Source organism: Natrix helvetica (assembly GCF_964273705.1).
Source record: "Natrix helvetica genome assembly, chromosome: 3".
Lineage (NCBI taxonomy): Eukaryota > Metazoa > Chordata > Lepidosauria > Squamata > Natricidae > Natrix > Natrix helvetica.
The window spans coordinates 24,197,485-24,220,704 of record NC_138549.1 but is presented as its reverse complement, the minus strand read 5'-3'; the positions used below and the strand labels follow the sequence as shown (position 1 = coordinate 24,220,704).

General features: G+C 42.6%; 1 protein-coding gene across 3 annotated transcripts; it reads left to right on the top strand.

Annotated features, from left to right (window-relative positions):
• The first annotated feature begins 157 nt into the window (after positions 1-157).
• On the top strand, positions 158-23,220 carry BIVM (basic, immunoglobulin-like variable motif containing). Of its 3 annotated transcripts, none has more exons than XM_081948421.1 (10): positions 158-404; positions 5,051-5,640; positions 6,695-6,821; positions 7,082-7,177; positions 7,321-7,425; positions 9,287-9,381; positions 15,712-15,844; positions 16,673-16,756; positions 19,715-19,811; positions 21,926-23,220. In XM_081948421.1, the coding sequence occupies exons 2-10, from the start codon at positions 5,163-5,165 to the stop codon at positions 22,217-22,219; spliced, it is 1,509 nt and encodes a 502-aa protein (XP_081804547.1). In that variant the 5' UTR covers positions 158-404; positions 5,051-5,162; the 3' UTR covers positions 22,220-23,220. The 3 variants fall into 3 exon arrangements, with proteins under 3 accessions (XP_081804547.1, XP_081804548.1, XP_081804549.1); XM_081948422.1 differs by lacking the exon at positions 158-404 and adding an exon at positions 669-826; XM_081948423.1 differs by lacking the exon at positions 158-404 and having other exon boundaries at positions 5,098-5,253; positions 5,495-5,640.

Below are 23,220 nucleotides of genomic sequence, written 5' to 3'. Positions count from 1 at the left end.
CTTTTCGGCACGCGCCCGAAGGACAAGCGAGGTAATTCGCAAAGCGGCCCAACCTACGTCACTCCTCTGGCGAATGAGAAAGAGTTGCCAATCAAGAGGCACAATAGCCACCCCGGGATTGGGGGGGGGGGGGGAGGGCATGGCTTAAGGGGAGACCGCGCGCGCGCGCGCGTAGGTGACAGTGCGGTGGCGCGCGCGCACGTGCACAAATTGGAAGTGCTTTCGCCGCTAGCAAGCTGCTAAAAGATGGACAATGGTGTGGACAGGCCCCATAATCCTATATACGGTAGAAGAGCTTGAGAGCCTGTTTATTTATTTATATTTATATGTATGTAAAATACGGAGTTACTGGTCTTAATCGTCCGCAGGAAAGGAGAAGCGAAGGAGGCGAGCGCCTGGAGCAAGTAAGGATTTCTTATATTATTTCTTCATTCTTTTGAGGGAGCAAGAAACCTGGGATGCAATCAAAGGTGGCTTAGAGAGGTTATCCTCTAAGGAAGGGCGTGGATGCATGTCAGGGAGGATCTCTCAAAAGTAAATTAGACGGAGCCTCCTTGAATAACGGTAGCACATCCTTGCAGAGGAAATGCAAGAACAATGCAATGGAACGTAAATTGCATGTGGCCCTCCAGGTGTGGCTGAGCCACCATCTCCAACAACACAAGCCGGCATTGCCGCCGGGAAACGCTGCGAGGGGAGAGTCAGCCACATCTTGGACATCTTGCTTGTGTGCACCGCCTCCCTTGGGAGTACAAAAGCTTTGGAAGGTGCCACTTTTGGAAGAGGCAGTTGAGGAAGCCATGGCTTCCATTCCTGTGCATTGTTGGTAATGTTGGGTTTCAGTTTCATGTGGTCGCCTCTGGTATTGCTGCAAACACATAGCAACGGGGTAGAGGATAAATGGATTATATTACTCCAATATTAGGGGAAGGATTTGGGGTGATGGCTGATAAATTAGCCGGTCCTGTTGCTATGCTCGTCTGGAAAAGTTGCCTTTTTGTAGGCTAATATTTTTTGTGTGGTTTCATTTATGGGAATGTTCATTGGCACCTGTATGTTTGAAAATAAAATCCTGGTGACTCTTCTAATTGGAAGCCACAGTCCTTTGTTAATTCTACTATAGAATTTTATCTATATTCCTTTTCTGTTTGTCTAGACATGCAGTGTTAAACCGAGTGGCTTCTGAATACTTATCTTTGCCTTTCAAACTGCACAGTATTTTAATCTTGGAGAGGATTTAATATACAAGTAATTAGTGAAAGTAATTAGTCAGTGATGGATCAAAAACAGCCATCTGATTCTGACACCTTTTAAATGTGTTTGAATCAAAATACTTAGGCAAGAAAAACGAAATGCATAGGTACAATACAATACAATACAATACAATAGTAGAGTTGGAAGGGACCTTGGAGGTCTTTTAGTCCAACCCCCTGCCTAGGCAGGAAACCCTATACTGTTTCAGACAGATGGCTATCCAACATCTTCTTAAAGACTTCCAGTGTTGGGGCATTCACAACTTCTGGAGGCAAGCTGTTCCACTGATTAATTGTTCTAACTGTCAGGAAATTTCTCCTCGGTTCTAAGTTTCTTCTCTCCTTGATTAGTTTCCACCCATTGCTTCTTGTCCTGCCCTCAGGTTCTTCGGAGAATAGTTTGACTCTCTCTTCTTTGTGGCAGCCCCTGAGATATTGGAACACTGCTATCATGCCTCGCCTAGTCCTTCTTTTCATTAAACTAGACATACCCAGTTCCTGCAACCGTTCTTCATATGTCTTAGTCTCCAGTCCCCTAATCATCTTTGTTGCTCTTCTCTGCACTCTCTCCAGAGTCAAGGCATTATAAAGTGGTATTAACACTTCACGTGATCTTGATTATAGGTAGTACCTTGCTCAATAGTAGTAACTGTGAGAGGGATCTTGGAGTCTTAGTGGACAACCATTTAAATATGAGCAGCAGCTGCCAAAAAAGCCAATACAGTTCTAGGCTGCATAAACAGAGGGATAGAATCAAGATCACGTGAAGTGTTAATACCACTTTATAATGCCTTGGTAAGGCCACACTTGGAATATTGTATTCAGTTTTGGTCACCACGATGTAGAAAAGATGTGGAGACTCTAGAAAGAGTGCAGAGAAGAGCAACAAAGATGATTAGGGGACTGGAGACTAAAACATATGAAGAACGGTTGCAGGAACTGGGTATGTCTAGTTTAATAGAAAGAAGGACTAGGGGAGACATGATAGCATTGTTCCAATATCTCAGGGGTTGCCACAAAGAACAGGGAGTCAAACTATTCTCCAAGGCACCTGAGGGTAGAACAAGAAGCAATGGGTGGAAACTAATCAAGAAGAGAAGCAACTTAGAACTGAGGAGAAACTTCCTGACAGAACAATTAATCAGTGGAACTACTTGCCTCCAGAAGTTGTGAATACCCCAACACTGGAAGCCTTTAAGAAGATGTTGGATAGCCATTTGTCTGAAACGGTATAGGGTTTCCTGCATAGGCAGGGCGTTGGACTAGAAGACCTCCAAAGTCCCTTCCAACTCTGCTATTGTATTGTACTTAGCCCTCCCAGCCCTTCTGAGCAGAAGTTTGAATAAGTCTTTATTTAAAGCTTTTAGGGCAGTGATGGTGAACCTTTTAGCCACAGAATGCCCAAACTGGAAGGTGCATGCATGTGAGCGCCAGAGCACCCGTAAACCCGATAGCCAGCTGGCTGGTGCCCAGATCTGATGACCATCTAGTTGAGCTGGGGCAACCGTGCACGTGCCCAGACAGAGAGGACTCTCCATGCCACCTCTAGCACCCATGCCTTTGGTTCACCATCATGGGTTTAGGGCATTTTAAATTTAAATAATGAATGGGAAGGATTTTATCAACAAAGCTGATAAAATTTTAGATGGGATGTAGGAGAAAATATCCCTTTGAATTAATTAAACTACATGAAGTGTGATGCACAGAATGAAATATTTCTCCATGTATATGTTAAATCCTGAGGTTTCTTTTAGGATGAAAAAGTGATTGTATGGCTTTTACACAGTCATTTTAAAATGACGTTTTGTGTGATGTTTCTGGAGTTGGAAGAGTTATTTTGATTTGTACCTGGCATGTTATGTAGGATTTCTGAATCCAGAACTATCTAATCTTGTGTCATTTGCTTGAGGTAAACTGGAAAGATACTGCCCTCAAACTCTACTTACCAGCTTCACAAAAGCACCTGACAGCCTTCTGTAGGAATCCACGAACACCATGGAACAATTTATGTAATATTATGTAATTGAAGCAAATGAACCTGCTGTGCATCCTTTGCAGAGTGATGGTGTGCCTGGTGTTATGGCTACACTGAATGCCTGTGCAGACTGCAGTTAAAAATATACAAAAGGATAACAGATGCTAATCTTGAAGTTTTGTCATCTTCATGGAAATTTTTATTAGTGTACTTCGTCAATGAATAGGGTTTTTTCCCACTTTGTGGCAAACTAGAAACAAAAAGTGTTATACGTAGTGAAAACTAGTAAGGTATGAAAAATGTTGATTGATTGCTTCTATGAACCTATTTGAAAGGTCACTAGATTAGATTAGCATCATTCTTAAAACAGTTCTTAATTTAGTGCAAGAGCCCTTGTTTGAAATCGCACTAACTTTTGATCGATTATGTGCCATCAGGTTGCTCTCAGGATTTGGCAACAAGATGCATATCCTTTCTCCATGACAGTATGTTTGTAACCTAGTCCTTTGGATTTTCCAACAGAATACACATTCCCATTGTAATGAAGTCTATCCACCTGACATCAGTAAAAATCGATGTTGCAATTTTTCCACATACAAGTTCTGGCACTAACCATTTAACTTAGATAGTTTTGCATCTCTGGGCAAACTTTCCAGGACCATTAAGCAATGTGTCATATAGACAGGGGCAACATCACTGAAAGCAACTTTTCATTAGCCACATTTCTTGCCTAATTTGTGGATTACCGTATTTTTCAGAGTATGAGGCGCACTGGAGTATAAGACGCACCAACATTTTGAAGAGGCATTTTTTAAAAAAAGTCTTTGTACGTTGCAGACCTCCCCAAAACAGCCCATTTTCGGGAAAACAGGCACATTTGTTTTCCAAGAAAAGGCCATGATTAGCCTTTAGGAGGCTTGTAGAGTGCTCCTGGGGGTACCCCCCCCAAAACGAGCATAAAATAACCCATTTTTCACTCGTTTCTACCCTCCCCAGCCCCCAGGAGAACTCTCGAAGCCTCCTAAAGGCTATGCATGGCCATTTTGGTGAAGGGGCGGGGTTTCAGGAGGCAAAAAAAATGCTGTATTCCATGTATAAGACGCACCCAGATTTTCAGCCTCTTTTTTGAGGCTTATACTCTGAAAAATACGGTAGCTAAGGAAGAGTTTCATCTGAAGATCTTTGGGATCTGATTAATAAATTAGGAGGTGTACTTTCAGTTGGTTTAAAGCAGGGGTGTCCAAACTTGGGAACTTTAAGACTTGTGGACTTCAACTCCCAGAAATCCCCAGCCAGGCTGGCTGGGGAATTCTGGGAGTTGAAGTCCACAAGTCTTAAAGTTCCCAAGTTTGGACACCCCTGCTTTAAAGCAACTTAAATAATTAAATAGCAACTTTTGCTTGACTTTTGCGTCTTCTTAGTTGAGACTGAAATTCATAGAAGTTCCTCTCAAAACATGTATAAGATAAGAGAAACTAAAGATGTGGACAAGCCCTAAGTTTTTGTTAGAAATACCGTGTTTCCCCCAAAATAAGACAGGCTCTTATTTTCTTTTGACCCCCGAAATAAGCACTTTACCTCATTTCCGGGGAGATCTTATTATTTTTGAGGTGTAGGAGGCTGCGAGTGTGGTCACCTCATGGCTGCTGCTGTGTTGCAATATTTTCAGGAAGGGGTTATTTTTTGGGGGGGGGCTTATTTTAGCGTATGCACTCAAAAGCCCAATTGGGCTTATTATCCGGGGTGGTCTTATTTTCAGGGAAACGGTATGGTTTGTACTTTGGATTTTTAGCTTAAAAAAATGTTTTCTTTTTCATTTCAGGAAATTTGAAATACATCTTGAAAATCTCGAATAAGTGTAAATTATGTTTGAGTGCGCAAAAAACACTTGATGTACCTTCCTCATCTGGGAAGAAAGAACGACAAGTCATTCAATGCCTAACATCGAAGGGTCTCAATTGGAGAGTGATTCTGAAGAAAATGGACCCAAAAATGGAAGGAAGACTTCAGAAGTTAATCTTCATGGTACTGTAAAATCATTTTGTGCTCCAGGTACCTCAGGGGCCTCTCTGAGTTCTGGTGGGGACAGGCATTATCCGTGGGGATGTCCTGTGACTCACACCCGAGAAAAGTTTTATACCATTTGTTCAGACTACGCTTTTTTAAATCGGGTAACATCTATTTGCAAAAGCCCAAGTGCTACAGTGAGTGCCTGCTTACAAGACAGTTCTGCCTTAAGTGATGGAAATAATTCTGCTTTTATTAGTGTTCGAACTGGACCTTCGGATATAGTTTACAACGATGATCCTAACCTGGAAAGTTTATCCATTAGTCTTGGGAAGCTGCCATTGGCCTGGGAAATTGATAAGTCTGAATTCAATGATACATCCCCAGATTTGATGAATCAAGCAGGTACCTTTTTCTATTTAAGCATCTAGAGCATCTTTCTTATTCTAAGAAATGAAAATATTTTTATTCTGCCATCAGTTGTCGTTTATATAATCAGGTACTATTACAGTTTCAATATTTAAGAAACAACTGTAGTTACATAAATAAATTTTTTATTTGCCAAAATCATATCTTGAACTTAATTGAATTAATTTACATCAGGGGTGTCCAAACTTGGGAACTTTAAGACTTGTGGACTTCAACTCCCAGAATTCCCCAGCCAGCTATGCTGGCTGGGGAATTCTGGGAGTTGAAGTCCACAAGTCTTAAAGTTCCCAAGTTTGGACACCCCTGATTTACATGCTCACCTCATTCACAACTACAGTGTTCATGGGGAATTAGGTTTTCTTTCCCATTCCTGGCATTATCAACTTACTACTTAGATAGAAAATAATATTGCTATGATTCTAGTAATAAAGTTCCCCAATTTCTTAAAGTGGTGTACAAATAAGGTAGGAGCAGCATATGTAAGTCACCATTCGTATACAACCTCAAAAGTAAAAGAGAAATGGTTGCCTTGATTTGTTTCCTCCCGTTGCTTCTTGTCCTACCGTCTTTATGGTATTTTAAATAATAAAGTCATGTCCCAAGGAGTTTTCAGATTCAAATTTGAAAATAGAGGACCCGGTGGAAGGAAGGAAGAATGACTTAAATATTACAGGGTAAAAATATACGTACAATATCATGGAACACATGGGGGCATTGAATATGCTGAAAAGAGATATGTAACTATTCAGAATTGAACTGGAAGAAGAGTTAAAAACATAAGCTTTAATATCCTGAATATTTAGAAATAATTTCTTGAGTTGGAAGGGACCTTGGAGGTCTTCTAGTCCACCCCCTTGCCTAGGCAGGAAACCCTACACCACTTCAGACAAATGGTTGTCCAATCTCTTCTTAAAAACTTCCAGTGTTGGAGCATTCACAACTTCTGGAAACAAGTTGTCCCACTGATAAATTGTTCTGTCAAGAAATTACTCCTGAATATTTAGAAATAATTTCTTTAATTTATTTACAGGAAACATGAAGAAACAGGGAAGCAAGAAAACGGTTGTAGATAAAAAAAGTAAACAATACAGAGAATGTCCACAGCATTACACCCTTGAAGAAATAAAGCCACGGAAAGTGTTAGATCTTCGGCGATGGTAGTGTTTGAAAACATTGGCATTACTATAGTTCTGTATGGCTGAATACTTTAATACTGGTTAAGGTTTTTTTTTTTAATAATTGAGGAGTCATATCTTTTTTTTTTAGTAGCTGTGGCATCTAAGTGCCATGATGGCAAGGGTTGAAGACATTTTTGTGGGAGGAAATTGAGATGCATTAAAGCTCAACATGCTTTATGCCTTCTGGTTTTCATTACATTTTCATATGAAAATTTGCCTATGAAAAATTTGTTTTAAAGGTACTGCATAAGTCGCCCCCAATATAAGACTTCCTGTGGGATTTCGTCTCTAGTCTCATGCTGGAATTTCCTATACAGCACAATGGGAACTGGAAAGTAAGTTATCCTTCAGTATATTAAATGTGTTCTTTTCATAACCTAGTGAAGCTTTTGTTGCCATTTAGTGTACTTAAGATGCAGCTTAGTCTTTCTTTCCTATAGTTGCCTATGTTCTGAACTTTTTAAATTTCTAAATCCAGTTTACCACCCATTACTCAAGAAGAAGCTTTGCACATATTGGGCATTCAGCCACCTTTTGAAGAGATAAGATTTGGTCCATTTACTGGAAATACTACATTGATGAGGTAAAAACCCTTCCTTTTATATTAGTTTATAGTATAAAATACAAAACAAAGCAAAAGCAAATAATAGGAAAATTGGGGGAGGAGAAAGGGAAGAGAAAAGTGTAGAGTGTAGAGAAAAATGGGAAAAGAAAGAAATGGTATTGACTTCCAACTCCCTTTGGTACAGTAGAATAAAAAGTAACATCGAACCTCAATCTTTTACATAATAGTATAAACTACCGTATTTTTCAGAGTATAAGATGCACTTTTTCACCCAAAAAGAAGGTGAAAATCTGGGTGCATCTTATACACTGAATGCAGCATTTTTGGCCTCCCGAAATCCTGTCCCGTGCATCCCATTTTTTGTAAAAATGGACTTGCAGAGGGTTGGGAGGCCTGTAGAGTGCTCCTGGGGGCTGGGGAGGACAAAAATGAGTGAAAAGGGGCCCGTTTTTCACAAAAACAGGGGTGGTTTTACCCTCCCAAGCCCACAGGAGCACTTTACAGGCCTCCCATACCCTCTACAAGCCCCGTTTTTGCAAAAAAATTGCGCCATTTCTTTCCTCCCAAACCCCCCATGCATCGTGGTTTTGCCCTGCACACCCCGTTTCACAAAAAATAGGACATGCAGAGGGGTTGGGAGGCCTGCAGAGGTCCGGGGAAGGCAAAAACCTTTTTTTTTTAAATTTACCTCTTCAAAATCTTAGTGTGTCTTATAGTCCAAAAATACAGACTGTATTTAGCCATTTTTATAAGAATAAGTCTATGTAATTGGAAAAACCCAAAATCAAAGTTTCATTTTTTTTCCATCTCAAGCACAAAGTCCAGAAGTTGTTTCCAAGTAGAAACAAAAGTAGTTAGATTTTTTTTCTTTTATCAAAACGGTTGATTTAGCCATCGCTGCTAAAAACTTCTTGAACTGTCTCATTCCCCTATGGTGGAATGTACATAGACAGCGTATCTCTATCTGTATAATGCATCATCTTTATTCTGGAAAAGAAATTTGGGCTTGCAATTCTATTGCATGCTCATTAGCTTATTTCTAGGAAGCCATGGGTAGAATTGTAGATAAATAGAAACAATCATAATACAGATAGTTCTCAACTTAACTACCACAGTTGAGCCCAAACTTTCTGTTAACTAAGTGAACAATTATTTTTGTGAGAGGAATAGGGCAAAAGAGAGAGGGAAGGGTTTAGAGTTATAAAGTAATTTGGCTAAATAAAGGAAACATAAAGGTTAGAAAAAGTTCTTTGAAAGAGGGCATTCTAGAGTGAAATCAGAAGAAAAGAATATCTGAATTTTGGAGTGATGTTAATCCTCAAAATGAGAAAGAAACAAATGTGCCCATAATTTGAATCAAGGATATTTAAGATTGATGTTTTTATTAGCTTATTAGTATTAGATTTGTGGGACACAGTGGCTCAGTGGCTCCTGTTACTTGTCCCAGTTTCTGCCAACCTAGCAATTCGGAAGCACATAAAAATGCAAGTAGAAAAATAGGAACCACATTTGGTGGGAAGGTAACAGTGTTCTGTGAGCCTTCAGCATTTAGTCATGCTGGCCATGTGACCACGGAGACGTCTTCGGTCACTGCTGGCTCTTCGGCTTTGAAACGGAGATGAGCACGACACCCTAGAGTCGGGAATGACTAGCACATATATGTGAGGGGGACCTTTACATTTACCTATTAGACCTGTAAGAAGAAATACTTTAAAACAAACACAGATTGCAGTCCCAATTATAATTATTCTATATATCTGACTAAGGAATAGTTGGAATATTAACCATGTCATATGTGTCTGGCAGGTGAAATATTTTTTTATTGTTTAATTGCTAATTTACATTTAAAATACGCAGTTCTGCATTTTGTGCTTTTCAGGTGGTTCAGACAAATTAATGATTATTTCCATGTAAAAGGGTGCTCCTATTTTCTCTATAAACCTCATGGGAAGTATAAGACTGCTGGAGAAACTGGTAAGAAGGCAGTTTTAATGGCATGATTGATTCTTTGTACCTGTTAAAAGAGCAGGACGAAATGGTTGTGGGATTTGTTTATTTTTCACAATTGGTTTCATGTTTATTCTCCTGTGCACTGCTCGGGGAATCCAAGCATGGGTTAACTTTGTCCATTAGCCTAGAGACCGAGTTACGTAATTGTTGACCACGCCTCCTCTGACTGGGGTAATACAGTTTTTTAACCCAGTCCAGCCTAAGAGACTTAAAAATTTTCTCTTCTAGGACATTAGACAAATTACTCCTTTCCTTATTTATTTCCTTATGTATTCTTTATTTATTTAGTTGTTCTTTCTGGATTTATTTACTTCTGGATTTATCTCATGCATTTGAACTGATATTGTGGTTGAAGACAGCGTTAGCCGCGTTGTCCGCTCGTTCCGACGAGCAGTAATTATGCTGGGCTAGACTTGCTCCCGTTGGTGCTTCGGCGGCTTCCCTTAAGGCAGTGCTTCTCAATTATTTTCTGTCATGCCCCCCCTAGGAAGAAGAAAACATTTCGCGCCCCCCCCCCCGCGCGACTGTAAATAGTATAATTTGTCTATAAAATTGTTATAAGTACACCTCTGCATAACATAGCACACCGGTCTTTCCTCGTCTCCCACCGTAGTCACATGCTTTCTTTCCTCTTTCCCTCTTACTTGTCTATCCTTCCTTCCACCCTCCCTTCCTCCTTCCCTTCCTTCCTGCCTCCCTTCCAGTTCCCTCCTTCCTCTTTCCCCCTGCCTGCCTGCCTTCTTTCCTCTTTCTCTATCCTCCTATCCTTCCTTTCTCCCTCCCTCCTTCCCTGCCTCCCTTCCAGTTCCATTCTTCCCTCCTTCCTTCTGCCTCCTTCCTGCCTGCTTGCCTTCTTTCCTCTTTCCCTCTTGCTTGTCTATCCTTCCTTCCTTCCACCCTCCCTTCCTCCTTCCCTTCCTTCCTGCCTCCCTTCCAGTTCCCTCCTTCCTCTTTCCCCCTGCCTGCCTGCCTTCTTTCCTCTTTCCCTCTTACTTGTCTATCCTTCCTTCCACCCTCCCTTCCTCCTTCCCTTCCTTCCTGCCTCCCTTCCAGTTCCCTCCTTCCTCTTCCCCCTGCCTGCCTGCCTTCTTTCCTCTTTCCCTATCCTCCTATCCTTCCTTTCTCCCTCCCTCCTTCCCTGCCTCCCTTCCAGTTCCATTCTTCCCTCCTTCCTTCTGCCTCCTTCCTGCCTGCTTGCCTTCTTTCCTCTTTCCCTCTTGCTTGTCTATCCTTACTCCCTCCTCCCTTTCTTCCCTCCCTCCCTGCCAGCAGCTCCTCCAGCATCCCAGCTGGAAGCAGCAGCACAACAGTCGCCGTTACCAGGGGCGAAGGGGTGGCGAGATCGGGCGACCGCCGCCCCTTTGTCCCTTCCCCAACAGCGGCTGTTGCGCTTCCGCTTCCAGACGGAATCCTGGCGGTGGAGCTGCTGGCGGGGAGGCGAGCTACCTGCATAAAGACGCCGCCGAGGGCATGGCAGAATATATCCCGGCTTGAAGTGGCAGCGCTGGGGACTGCTCAGAGACTCATCAGAGCCGCAGGCTGGAGCTGTGCAAAAAGTCTGCTTGGGCTGGGGCGGGGGGGAAGGGAGGGAAGCCTGGGACAGCCATGCTTCCCTCCCTCCCACCCCCGCCCGAGCAGGCTTCTTGCACAGCTCCAGCCTGCGGCTCCAATGAAAATCCACAGTCCGAAGTGCTGCCACTTCCAGGCGGGATATATTATGCCTCGCCCACGCCGCCGCCGTTGCACCCAGATGGAAAGGGAGCCTTCGCGCCCCCCTTTACGGAGCCTCGCGCCCCCCCAGGGGGGCGCGCCCCACTATTTGAGAACCGCTGCCTTAAGGCTCTTGTGGCCGGGGGGACCAGTGCATTGAAAGGATTGCAGCAGCTAGCTACCGCGGATGTGAGTCGGTTCACCGTTCTCCGCTCCCGCAGGCGCCACAATGAGAGTAGGTTTGCCTCTCTTACGTTGGTTTGAGTGGCCACGATCTGCTTAGAGAGCGTGATTGGCCCAACGTGATTTTGTTGCCTCACAGTTGTGGTGCTGCCGCCCCCTTTGTTGTTGGCTTCTGTTGTGCCAGCTGCGAATTGTAGAGTGCTCCGTAGCGAGCAGTCACCATTTTGAAGACATTTGAATTTTGCGCTGTTTCTCTCTGCTGTGGTGGCCATTTTGAAGCCGCTTCTCTGGGCGCTGAGGGCAGCCGGAAGGGGCGCGCTTAGCGTTTTGCGCCCAAACGGCAGCTACATCACTAACGGCTTGTTCTGGAAGCTGAGGTCGGTTCGCCATCTCTTTGCTCCAGCGCACGCGATTGCCTTGCAAGTATTCAGAGTCATTCCACTTCGGCCTTTCCGGCAATCACCTCTGATATTGAGATGTGAGCTGAGCCTTTCAACTCCCTGTTATTAATTATGGCTGATCATTCCATCTCCGGAGGCAGTGCTGAGGTTTCTACCTCTTCCCTGCTGCACTCCGAGGCTGCTGGGGCCAGTACTAGGGTGGGGAGAGCCACCACTAGGGCCGCTAGCCACAGGGCTCGTGCTTCATCCGCGGCTCCAGTTAGGGCCGCCAAGCACAAAGACAAAAGTAAATTAAAAGTCCCCGTGGCCACCAACAGGTCACCTCCGGCCTTAGTAGCTGAAGGCCCCTCATCTGGTTCTCCCCTTCATTGGACTGGGATACAGGGTTCGTCTCTGGACCTCCCTAACCCCCTGGAACTAACAACTAAGGAGGGGGGATTGGGGCCCCAATCTTCCCCTGATCCTTCTGAGGCCAGTCCAGCCTCAGCTCCAACGCCCACACATTCGGAGCCTACAGCCATGTTTACCCCCACAGCCGCTGGGCTGAGACTTGAGGAAGGTCCTACAAGCTACAATCGACACTCTGCAGTGCCACAGATTCATCCTGAACTTTCCGAAAAGCCATTTGCACCTGACCAGGTCCTTACTGCACCTCAGGACTCTCATCAACTCGGAGTTGTGCGAGGTATCATTATCGCAGGAGAGACGTCAGAGCCTGCAGACCCTGATGAGTCAAGTGCTACGACAGAGGTCGTTACCGCTAGCAGTTCTTTCCCAACTTCTCAGGAAAATCGTGTCATGCATAGACATAGTTCCCTGGGCACGGTTCCACGCACGGCCGCTTCAATGGTTCCTGCTCCCCTTCCAAAGGGCCCACACCAGTCACTCGCAGACCAGGGTTACATTGCCACCCAAGGTGCTACGATCGCTCCGATAGTGGACATCATCCAAACTACTCAAGGGATGCCCCTTCAAGGAGCCAGATCGCATCGTAGTAATGACAGATGCGAGTCTATTCAGCTGGGGAGCTCACGCCTTGGACCGGGTGGCAAGGGATGCTGGACTGCCCAAGAACTCCGGAACAGCATCAACTGGCTGGAGCTTCGGGCCATTCGGCTAGCCCTCCAAGAATTTCGGGTTCTGGTGACGCCCTACCATGTGTTAGTCTTCACCGACAATGTGGCCTCCAAGGCTCATGTCAACCGCCAAGGAGCCACGCGGTCCAGGTCCTTGATGTTGGAAGCGGAGAGACTCCACCATTGGGTGGGGAGCCACCTACTATCGATTCGAGCGGAGCACATATCAGGCACAGCCAACACACAGGCGGATTGGCTGAGCAGAGCCACAGTGGACCAGGCAGAGTAGCGTCTCCATCCAGCCTTGTTCCAGGAACTGGCTCAGAGGTTCGGCTTACCTGAAGTGGACCTCTTTGCACAGCCTCACAACTTGCAACTTCCGAGGTTTTACACCAGGTACCAAACACAGGGGGCGGAGGGCACCGACGCACTTCGCAGCCCATGGCTGGAGGGCCTTCTTTACACCTTTACGCCTCTACAAATCATTCCGCTTGTTATTCGGAAAATCCTAGTTGAACCGGTGGATGTCCTCCTGATCGCTCCGATGGGTCATGCCGCCCCTGGTACTCCGACCTTGTCCATCTATCCGTCTCGCCCCTGGAGAATCCCAGACTATCAGATACACCTTTCCCAGGGAGTTCTCATTCATCCGAACCCCCAACTGCTACAGTTAGCCGTGTGGCATTTGAGCGGGCTATCTTGACTCGACAACACTTTTCTGACAAAGTCATCGACACAATCCAGGCAGCGCGACGTCCATCCACAACTCGCATCTATGAGGCCACTTGACAGGCTTTCTGCAGATGGGGTCAGACAGACAGCGTTGACCCGATCAAGACATCCGTACCACAGGTATTGGACTTCTTGCAAACGGGCATGGACAAAAGACTAATGCCCAACACCCTCCGCCGCCAAATTGCGGCTCTATCAACTGTGGTTGGCGGCGGGCAGAGCCGTTCCCTGGCATAACACCCCAGGGTCCGATCATTCCTGAAGGATGCATCGAACCTCAGGCATTGCTACCCTACCTGGGACTTGTCTCTGGTGCTTAGGGCTCTCACAGCTGCACCATTCAAGCCCATTTGCATGATCAGTCTCCGATTGTTGACCCTTAAAACTGTCTTCTTGGTAGCAATTACATCAACTAGAAGGGTGTTGGAGCTGGCGGGGATGTCGGTCCGCGAGGACCTCTGTATCTTCCAGTCATTCTGCGGTTAGACCCAGCATTCCTTCCGAAAATTAACTCTTGGTTCCACAGAGCACAAGAACTCATTCTTCCAGACTTCTGCCCGCAGCCTTCACATCCACAGGAGCGCAGTGTCATCACCTTGACATTCGCAGGGCCCTCCTTCGCTATGTGAAATGCACTACATCATTCAGGAGGCACTGTTCGTGTCCTTTCAGCCTTCATCCATGGGCCAGAAGGTGTCCTCACATACCATCAGACGCTAGTTGAAAGCATGTATCGCCCTTGCCTACGACAGTCAATCCCGACCGGTTCCCAGACGTATCACTCCCCATTCCACCAGGAGTGTTGCTACCTGGGCAATGCAGGCCTCAGTGGAGGACATCTGCAGGGCGGCGACTTGGTCATCACCGTCGCTCTTTGTCAGACATTATAAAGTGGACACTTATGCCTCGGAAGAGGCTTCCTTTGGGCGGCGAGTCTTGCAGAGGGTTCTTTCACCACCTAGGGCCCCTGACTAGCCTAGCTTTCGCCCTTGAGCTTCATTGCTTTGGAATGTCCCATGCTTGGATTCCCCAAGCAGCGCACAGGAGAACGACCGTTGGCTTACCTGAACGGTCCTTCTATGTGCGCTGCGAGGGGAATCCAAACCCGCCCTCAGCTTCAGCTGGCCCGGGCATTTGACCTTTGCCTACACTTTCATTCGTATGGCTTACTTACCTCATTGACTATTGCATTCCGTGACATTTGTTCAATCTCTTGGATCGGCTGAGCCTTCGTACAAAACTGAATTACCCCAGTCAGAGGAGGCATGGTCAACAATTACGTAACTCAGTCTCTAGGCTAATGGACAAAGTTAGCCCATGCTTGGATTCCACTCGCAGCGCACCTAGAAGAACCGTTCAGGTAAGTCAATGGTCGTTTTCCCTTTCTTTTCTCCCTCCCTCCCTTCTATACTTTCTTCCTTCCCCCTCCTTCTTCCCTTACCTTTCTCCTATTCCTATTCTTCCCCTTCCTACCCTTTCTCCTTCTTTTTCTCTCCCTTCCATCCTCCTTACCTCTTTCTTCTTTCCCCCCTTTTCCTCTCATTCTCATGTAGAGCAGTTGCTTAGTGGGAAATCATGGAATTGTATTTTCCTTTTCCCCACCCCTCTCTTTGCAATGCTGATCCTGTTGCTGGGAAAATTAGCAAGAAGGCAGTTAATATTTGTATTTACCTTCATTGGAGAGGAAGGGATAACAAGAGAGTAAGCAGGCACACAGTGGGGAATTTGCATTGAAAATAATGCACTGGCATTAAGCATGCTACACAACCGTGATTTATGGCTGTGGGTGCCAATGCATTGCTTTCAATGTGTATCCTTCCATTGGGAGCTTGTTTATCTGTTTATAATCCCTTCTCCAATAGCTCTATTCCGCAAGGGGTGGGGGGAGAGGTCAGGCACAGGATAATGCATGCTGATTATAATAGTGATCCAATAACTAAGGAACACTGCAAAGGTCAAATATGCAGCCACTGGTCGTAATTTTTTTTTCAACACGGCTGAATAAGGCAGTCACTAAGCAAGGACTACCTATGTTACTACATTGTTTGGCATTATATTACATTATATTGATTAGAGTCCCTGAAACAGAGTTAATAGTTTATAATTTTTAAAAAAATATTAAATCTAAAAGTGTGTGTCTTAATAACCAATAAAATACCTTTCTAATGTTTTAATTTCTTTTTAATTTGTAGCTTCAGGAGCTTTAACAAAATTAACACAAGGGCTGCGAGATGAATCAATGGCATATATTTATCATTGCCAAAATCATTATTTTTGTCCAATTGGATTTGAAGCAACTCCAATAAAGCCGAGCAAAGCATATAAGTAAGACCCTCAAAATCTACTTGATTTCATCAGTGGGACCAACACAGCTGCAATTATCTTATCAAAAGTGACCCTTTAATTGCTCATATTAACATTATAGCTTTATCAGCTATAATGTAGTATCATATACGTAGTACAATTACATGGATTGGTTTATCTGCATTAATCACTAGATGGCAATATTTTTTCATGTACAGTTTTTCAAAATAGGAGCAACATTAATTTAAACTGCAGATCTTGTTCTACAAGAACTGTCTCTCATGCAGTACTCTGGATAAATCTGCTTATCACCAAACAAGTCTGAAAGACATGAATTTGTATAATAAATGCATTGATTTCTTTATTTATTTCAGCTGTATTCCAAATGTCTAACTCATGTTTCATTTGATATAAGTCTTGCTTCTTTCATTTGGAAGAATAGCCTTTTAAAGCCTTCATTAAAAATCTTTGCATTTCATTGTTTAAATAAAAGTTTTATTTTTTAATAAGATGAATCAATTCTAATTTTATTAATTTGACTTCTACTAAAAGTAGATACGCTAATTTGCATGAACCCACATTTATGAGAATTGCTATTCTTTCCTTAAAAGTACGTATGAATGGGATTTTACACTTCTGTTGACCTTTAACTTATTAAAGGGGCAGAAAACAGTGTTTCTACAGAGATCATTGTCATCTATTGTATGTATGTTTTTGCATTTATATTAAAGTAAAACATCTAACCATACGACAACTAATTATTAATTTTAGGCAGTGGCAAGTTAAATTGCTTGTTTATAAAGTTTATTATTATGATAAACATTTTGTCTTATCATTTTTGTGCACCAGAGGATGTCTCTTACAGCAAGATGTAGAACACTGGATACTCATTGGAGAGCCAAGCAGAAAACACCCCACTATTCACTGCAAAAAGTAAGTTGGCACACCCTAGTAAATTCACAAAAGATCATATAATTTGAACGATACTCAAATATGGAGCATTCTTTTCTTTTGGCATCCACAAATACTCATGAACATCGATTCCTAGATAAATAAGCGTAAGATACAAATTCCCAAATAGACTAGAAAATGTATTGAAATCTGGAAATTTGCACGTTCTAGTTCAGTGATGGGAAACCTTTTTTGGCTCCCATGCCAAAAGCGGGGGGAATGCAGGGGGATTGTACGTGGGCATGCCACACCCATAACGCTATGCGCTATGCTCTTTTGGCGCGGTTTTTTCACCCTCCCCAGGCTCCAGAGGCTTTCTTCCTGTTTGTCCGTAGGGCCGATTTTTGACCTCCGGAGCCTTCAGGAGGCCTCTCTGAAGGCTCCAGAGGGTGGAAAATGGCCTCAAAAGAAGGCCAAAATCAGCTGTCCAGCGCGTGCATGCACACTGGCCAGCTGACAGGGCAACGCCTTGCGTGCCCTGACAAATGACTCCGTGTGCCACCTGTGGCACACGTGCCATACGTTCGCCATCACGGTTTTAGTTGATATTTCTTTTCTAGAGAGCTAATATTTCATCCATCTCCCAAAGTGAGTGCTATTCTGGCATGTGCCTTCTAACTGAAAGTATTGAGAATCAGATTCTGAGGGCAAAAAATACACTTACCTTGGGAATGGAAGAAAATTGACATTCACTTTAGATGTTAATGAAATGGTTTAGCTTTGTTGAAAACAATTCTTCATATTTGCTTTTGGATGTATACTTAGATTCAGTTTTGAACCTCAGTTCCCAGATTTGCATTATTAATATTAATGATATCAACCGAGACCATTTATAGAGATATAAAAACTTCAGAAAGTAGATCAGCCCATTCTCGATAAACCAGATCTTTGTGGGATGGATGGTCTTACAATTGGATAGATTGACAGCTGGCTGAACAAGTTAATAGTCAATGCATGGTCCTTAATTGATTTGTTTCCATATGGAGGGGTGGGGTAGGTTCTGTCCTGAAACCAGTATTCTTCAAAACCTTCATAAATGACTTAGATGAGGGAATAAAAGGGATGCTATTAAAATTTGGAGATTGCTAACATTCCAGAAAACAGATTGAAGGCTTCAAAGGATCTTGATAGACTTGAATATTTGGCCCTACCCAACAAAATAATGGTGAGAAATGTAAAGTTTGGAATTCAAACAGGTGCACAGGTAGAAAATAGGTGGTTTAGTATGTCACATTTTGATCACCACAATAAAAAAAAAAATTTTTTTGAGGAAATGGAAAGAATGCAGAGAAAGGTGACCATATGACAAATCTGGGGCCAGTCCTATGAAGAGCAGTTAAAGAAACTTAATATGCTTAATCTAAAAAAGTGATGATTAAGAGGACATATGGTATAATTCTTCCAATATATGAAGGAATGTCACTGGCCAGAGAGTATGGATATATTCTTCATAACAACCAAAAATAAACCACCCAGAGTCTTGCATTTGAGATGGAGGCCACGGACAATAAAATAAATAGATACTTAAATAATGCCAACGGGTGGAAATTTAACTTAAATAATAATTTCCTGACTCTTAAGAGCTATTAAGCAATGGATCAGTCTTCCTCCTGAAGTCATGAGTGCTCCACCACTAGATTTTTCAAGAAATGACTAGACCAGGGGTATCCAAACTTGGGAACTTTAAGACTTGTGGACTTCAACTCCCAGAATTCCCCAGCCAATTCTGGGAGTTGAAGTCCACAAGTCTTAAAGTTCCCAAGTTTGGACACCCCTGGACTAGACAGTTCTTTGCCTGGAATAGTAGATTCCTAAACTGGGCAGAAGGCCTTTTTTCTTTAGATAACATTTGCTAGCTGCCACTGAATAAAACATCAGTATTAATGAGGATCTATTTATAAAACGTCCTTGGCAACGTTTTAGATTGCCCTTAAAATATACTGAAGGGCCAGGTATCCATATGGCGTATGGGACGTAGTGGCTCAGTGGCTAAGACGCTGAGCTTGTCAATCAGAAGGTTGCTAGTTCAGCGGTTCAAATCCCTAGCGCCTAATAATGGAGTGAGCTCCCGTTACTTGTCCCAGCTTCTGCCAACCTAGCAATTTGAAAGCACGTAAAAAATGCAAGTAGAAAAATAGGGACCACTTTGGTGGGAAGGTAACAGTGCTCCGTGCGCCTTTGTTGTTTAATCATGCCAGTCACATGAACATGAAGAACGTCTTCAGACAGCGCTGGCTCTTCGGCTTAGAAACGGAGATGAGCACTGCCCCCTAGAGCTGGAAACGACTAGCACGCTTGTGTGGGAGAATCTTTACCTTTATCCATATAGCTGCTTATAAGAAGTAATTAAAAAACATCAACTGGTCCAGAAAAAATATTTACTAGTCCAGCAGAATATTTATTATTGCAGCTATTACGTGAAAAATGAGACCCACAGTTAACATCACAGATTGCCATTCCCTTTATGATGACAGTTCAAAAACAAATTTCAGTTAATGATTTTAAACCAGACTTTTAAAAATCAAATTCTTGCTTATAAATCTGCCTGGCCTATAAGATTTTTGAGAATGAACTTTTTCTGTGGTAACCAGGATCAAAAGTATATTTGATGGTAGTGTATGAATGGAAGCATTTGCATCTCTTTGGTGGCTTTGGAATGTCTTCAAGTTAGGTATCTATTAATTTTTCCCGTGCTTTTCATACATAGAACTAAAACAAATTCATGGGAAAAAGAGGATAATAAAGTGGTGTTACTTACAAAATGAATCAAAGGACCAGAACCCCTGAATTTCATTTCAGAAAAAAAAGTCAGTATTTGCTAGTTATTGTACAGGTTAATTTACTTAAGTACATTAGAATTTTTGTCTATCTAGGATTAACTAGTAATAATATTCCAGATTTCTGTTGCATTTATGAACTTATTTCCCTCTTACTGTGTAGGTGGGCAGACATTGTAACAGATTTAAACACTCAGAATCCTGAATACTTAGATATTAGGCACCTGGAAAGGGGTCTTCAGTATCGGAAGACAAAGAAGGTAAGAAGGCTTCATATCAAAGCAGAGCTGCATGTTTGCCTTGTTAGCATTCATAAAACACATTTAGATATTCTCTCATTTAGTAATTATTAGATGATTACTGTATTTTTCGGAGTATAAGACGCACCTTAGTTTTTGGAGAGGAAAAGAGGGGGGGGAAATCTGCCTACCAGGTATTCATCTGGCTAACGTCCTTAGTGTAGTCAGCTTCAGCACATAACTTTGCTCATTTTGAGTGTCCGCGCACGTGCTTTTTATCCCCTAGTTTGGGATAAAAAATAGTTTCTAAAGCACAGCTGATCATCAGAGGGGGCATCATTTGAAGCTACAACAAATGCACACGCACCGCACGCATTCATGTGGGTGACGCCGGGGCCGTTCCAACCGTACCAGTTGGAACGGAATCCGGAACCCACCACTGACCAGCTGCCACCTTTTCTGAATCGGGACTCCCTGTACTTGCCCACTCAAGCCCAATCATCTCTTTCTTGATTACTGCTTTAAATTGGGGCTACCCTGAAATGCATATGGAAGCTTCAAGTGGTACAAGATGTCACAGCATGAGCAATCTTTGGAGTCTCTAGAACAATGGTTCTCAACCTGTGGGTCAGGATCACCTGTGGGTCAGGACATATTTTCGATGGTCTAAGGAACCACCAATTTTATGGTTGGTGTCACCACAACATGAGCTGTATTAAAGGGTCGCAGCATTGGGAAGGTTGAGAACCACTGCTCTAGAATGACCCATGGTAGACAGCTACTTCATGAGCTGTTCTGGCTGCCAGTTTACTTCCAGGTGCAGTTCAGGGTGTTGGTTATTTCTTTTAAGCCTTCCATAGCTTAATTTATGAACTCTCATTCTTCTAAGACAAGACTGCCCTACTTGTGCTGTCTGTCGATTTATACTGACAGGACTTTCTCTGCTGTAGTACTGGCCCTCAGAAGTATCCTATCTCCCTGGGTGAAGTTTGTCCCTCACCCTCCTATCCATCTACAAGGGCCTAAAAACCTGGCCCTGCCAGTTGGCCCGCTATCCAATACTACATTACTGGAAGTTGCTAGACTAACTTGCTGAATCCACTCCCCCCTGCACTTCCTGCCCCCACACCACTCATTTTTTTAAATTTCATATGGCTCTACTTCCCCTGTTTTATTATTTCATTCCTTTGCTATTGTTATTTTTAATTGTATCATTTTCCCCTGTTTTATTATTATAATCTGCCCAGAGTAGCCCCAGGGCAAGATGGGCAGCAAATAAATTTTGGAATGGAATGGAATTGGAAATGGAACAGGAATAAAACAGGAGCAGATGCAAGAGAAATGAAATCAGATAGGCCTGCATTTTGAAAATATTTGCACTAGATTTTTCAAATACCTTGAACCAACAATGCATGATGAGAAGATGTAACAGGTGTGCTATGTGGACTGAAAAAAGTTAGCACAAAAATCTGAATTGGGGAATTGCATGTAAACTAATTAAAATAATGTTAATGTAGAATAAATTGTAACTGTCTATGGAAGTTCTCAATCATCCAGGTCACGTTTGTCCCAAAGGTGCTTTTTCAAAAGGCAACTGGACTTTCTTTGGGTATTTTTCCCCTTGAATATGTTTCACCACTTCTTCAGTTCTTCAGTTTTATTGTAACCATAGATTATATTCAGTAAAGAATTCTAACCAGTGCAAAATACAAAGAAAGCATTATTTGTTTGTTTGTTTGTCAAACATGTACAAGATAACAAGTATAAGTATGAACATAAATATGAACAAAGGAAATAAATACAGATAAACAGTAGGACAGGGACGGTAGGCACGCTGGTGCGCTTATGCACGTCCCCTTTACGGACCTTTTAAGAATGGGGTGAGGTCCACGGTAGACAGTTTGAGATGGAAGCTGTGAGGGTTTGAGGCTGTAACAACGGAGTCGGGAAGAGCATTCCAGGCATTAATTCAAAGGGGTAGCGGTAGACAGTTTGAGATGGAAGCTGTGAGGGTTTGAGGCTGTAACAACGGAGTCGGGAAGAGCATTCCAGGCATTAATTCAAAGGGGTAGCGAACTTAGCTCTTACTTAATATATCGAGAGTGTTATTTTAACAAACGTTGTGTACATTTTAGGTAGGAGGGAATCTACATTGTATCATTGCTCTTCAGAGGTTTAATTGGCATCGATTTGGACCTTGGAATTTTCCACTTGGAAATGCTCAGCAAGAACTGCAGCCTCCATCTCCAACTCAGGGTTTAGCCAAATCTGAGAGCGAAGACAACATCTCCAAGAAGCAACATGGGCGCCTTGGGCGATCATTCAGTGCTAACTTCCATCAAGTTTCTGTTTGGAGGAAGCTGTCTCATCTTCATGAAAGGCGGAATAGTGGCCTTCAACATTACGCCAACTGTGATGGGAAAGACTAAAAAGGAAGGCAAATTCATCTGTGCTACTCTAGTACATTCCTAAAGCATGGTAATAACTTATTATGCACAGAAACAGGAATGTAGGGAAATTTCATATAAAATTCTTAGGAATGTTTGTTATTTCAGTACGTAATTGGTATATAATACATTGTAATTATTATATATTGGGAATAACAAGAAAAGTTAGTTAAAAGATAAGCACAGAGTACCAGATAATGGGCAATCTAGTACAATGGCTAATTGATTTATGTTTCAGACTATCAAATCAGAACAGATGTAGATCAAATTCATTTGTGGGCAGGAGAGTTCGTTATTTACGTGATGCAGATTATAGATAAAGCATGAGATTATTACCTTCCCAAATTATTTATTAATTGCAAACTATATAATGACGACAAATGTGTAAAATATATTTGCTTTTAAGTATTTTCAAAAATGCAATAAATTATGGTACAATTCAGAACTGACAAAACACTAAATGTCAATATATAATTAATTGATGGTCTGTTGATCAATGGAAATATTGTTCTGTACAGTTTAAGCTGTTTGAGCTGGCAGTTCATAATTAATAAGCAAGAAACCTAAGGAAAGATAAGTGACTATCTGTTTCTTTTAGAATTGGTCTAGTATAAACACAAACCACCACTGCCAGTCATATCCTTTTTGTGTGACCTGAATTCACTCTCAGTTGATTGGCTCCTTTTAAAGAAATCTCTCACATTCATTTCATATGGTTATCCAGTAAATACCAAAACTTTCTGTGGTGGGCTGCAGTGATTTCTTGTAATGTTTGCATTCTCTTTCGCTTCACAACTTGAAGTTTGATTGTTGAGGAAGATGTTTAAGTGCCCAAATAAACTGGCAGCCACAGCAATATACCTCTTCAGAGCACTCTTTGTGACTACTTTTTTCAAATGATCATATCAAATAGTTTTATTTGGAAGTATAATATTGGTTCTCATGGAAAAACCATTTTAATAAAAACGGTCTTTATCCATTGA

Excerpts from the sequence above, each read along its gene's own strand:
- BIVM (XM_081948421.1), top strand. The coding sequence starts at position 5,163 with ATGCCTAACATCGAAGGGTCTCAATTGGAGAGTGATTCTGAAGAAAAT. Across the intron at positions 16,757-19,714 it reads CCCACTATTCACTGCAAAAA|GTGGGCAGACATTGTAACAG; the intron begins GTAAGTTGGCAC and ends CTTACTGTGTAG. Across the intron at positions 19,812-21,925 it reads AGTATCGGAAGACAAAGAAG|GTAGGAGGGAATCTACATTG; the intron begins GTAAGAAGGCTT and ends TGTACATTTTAG.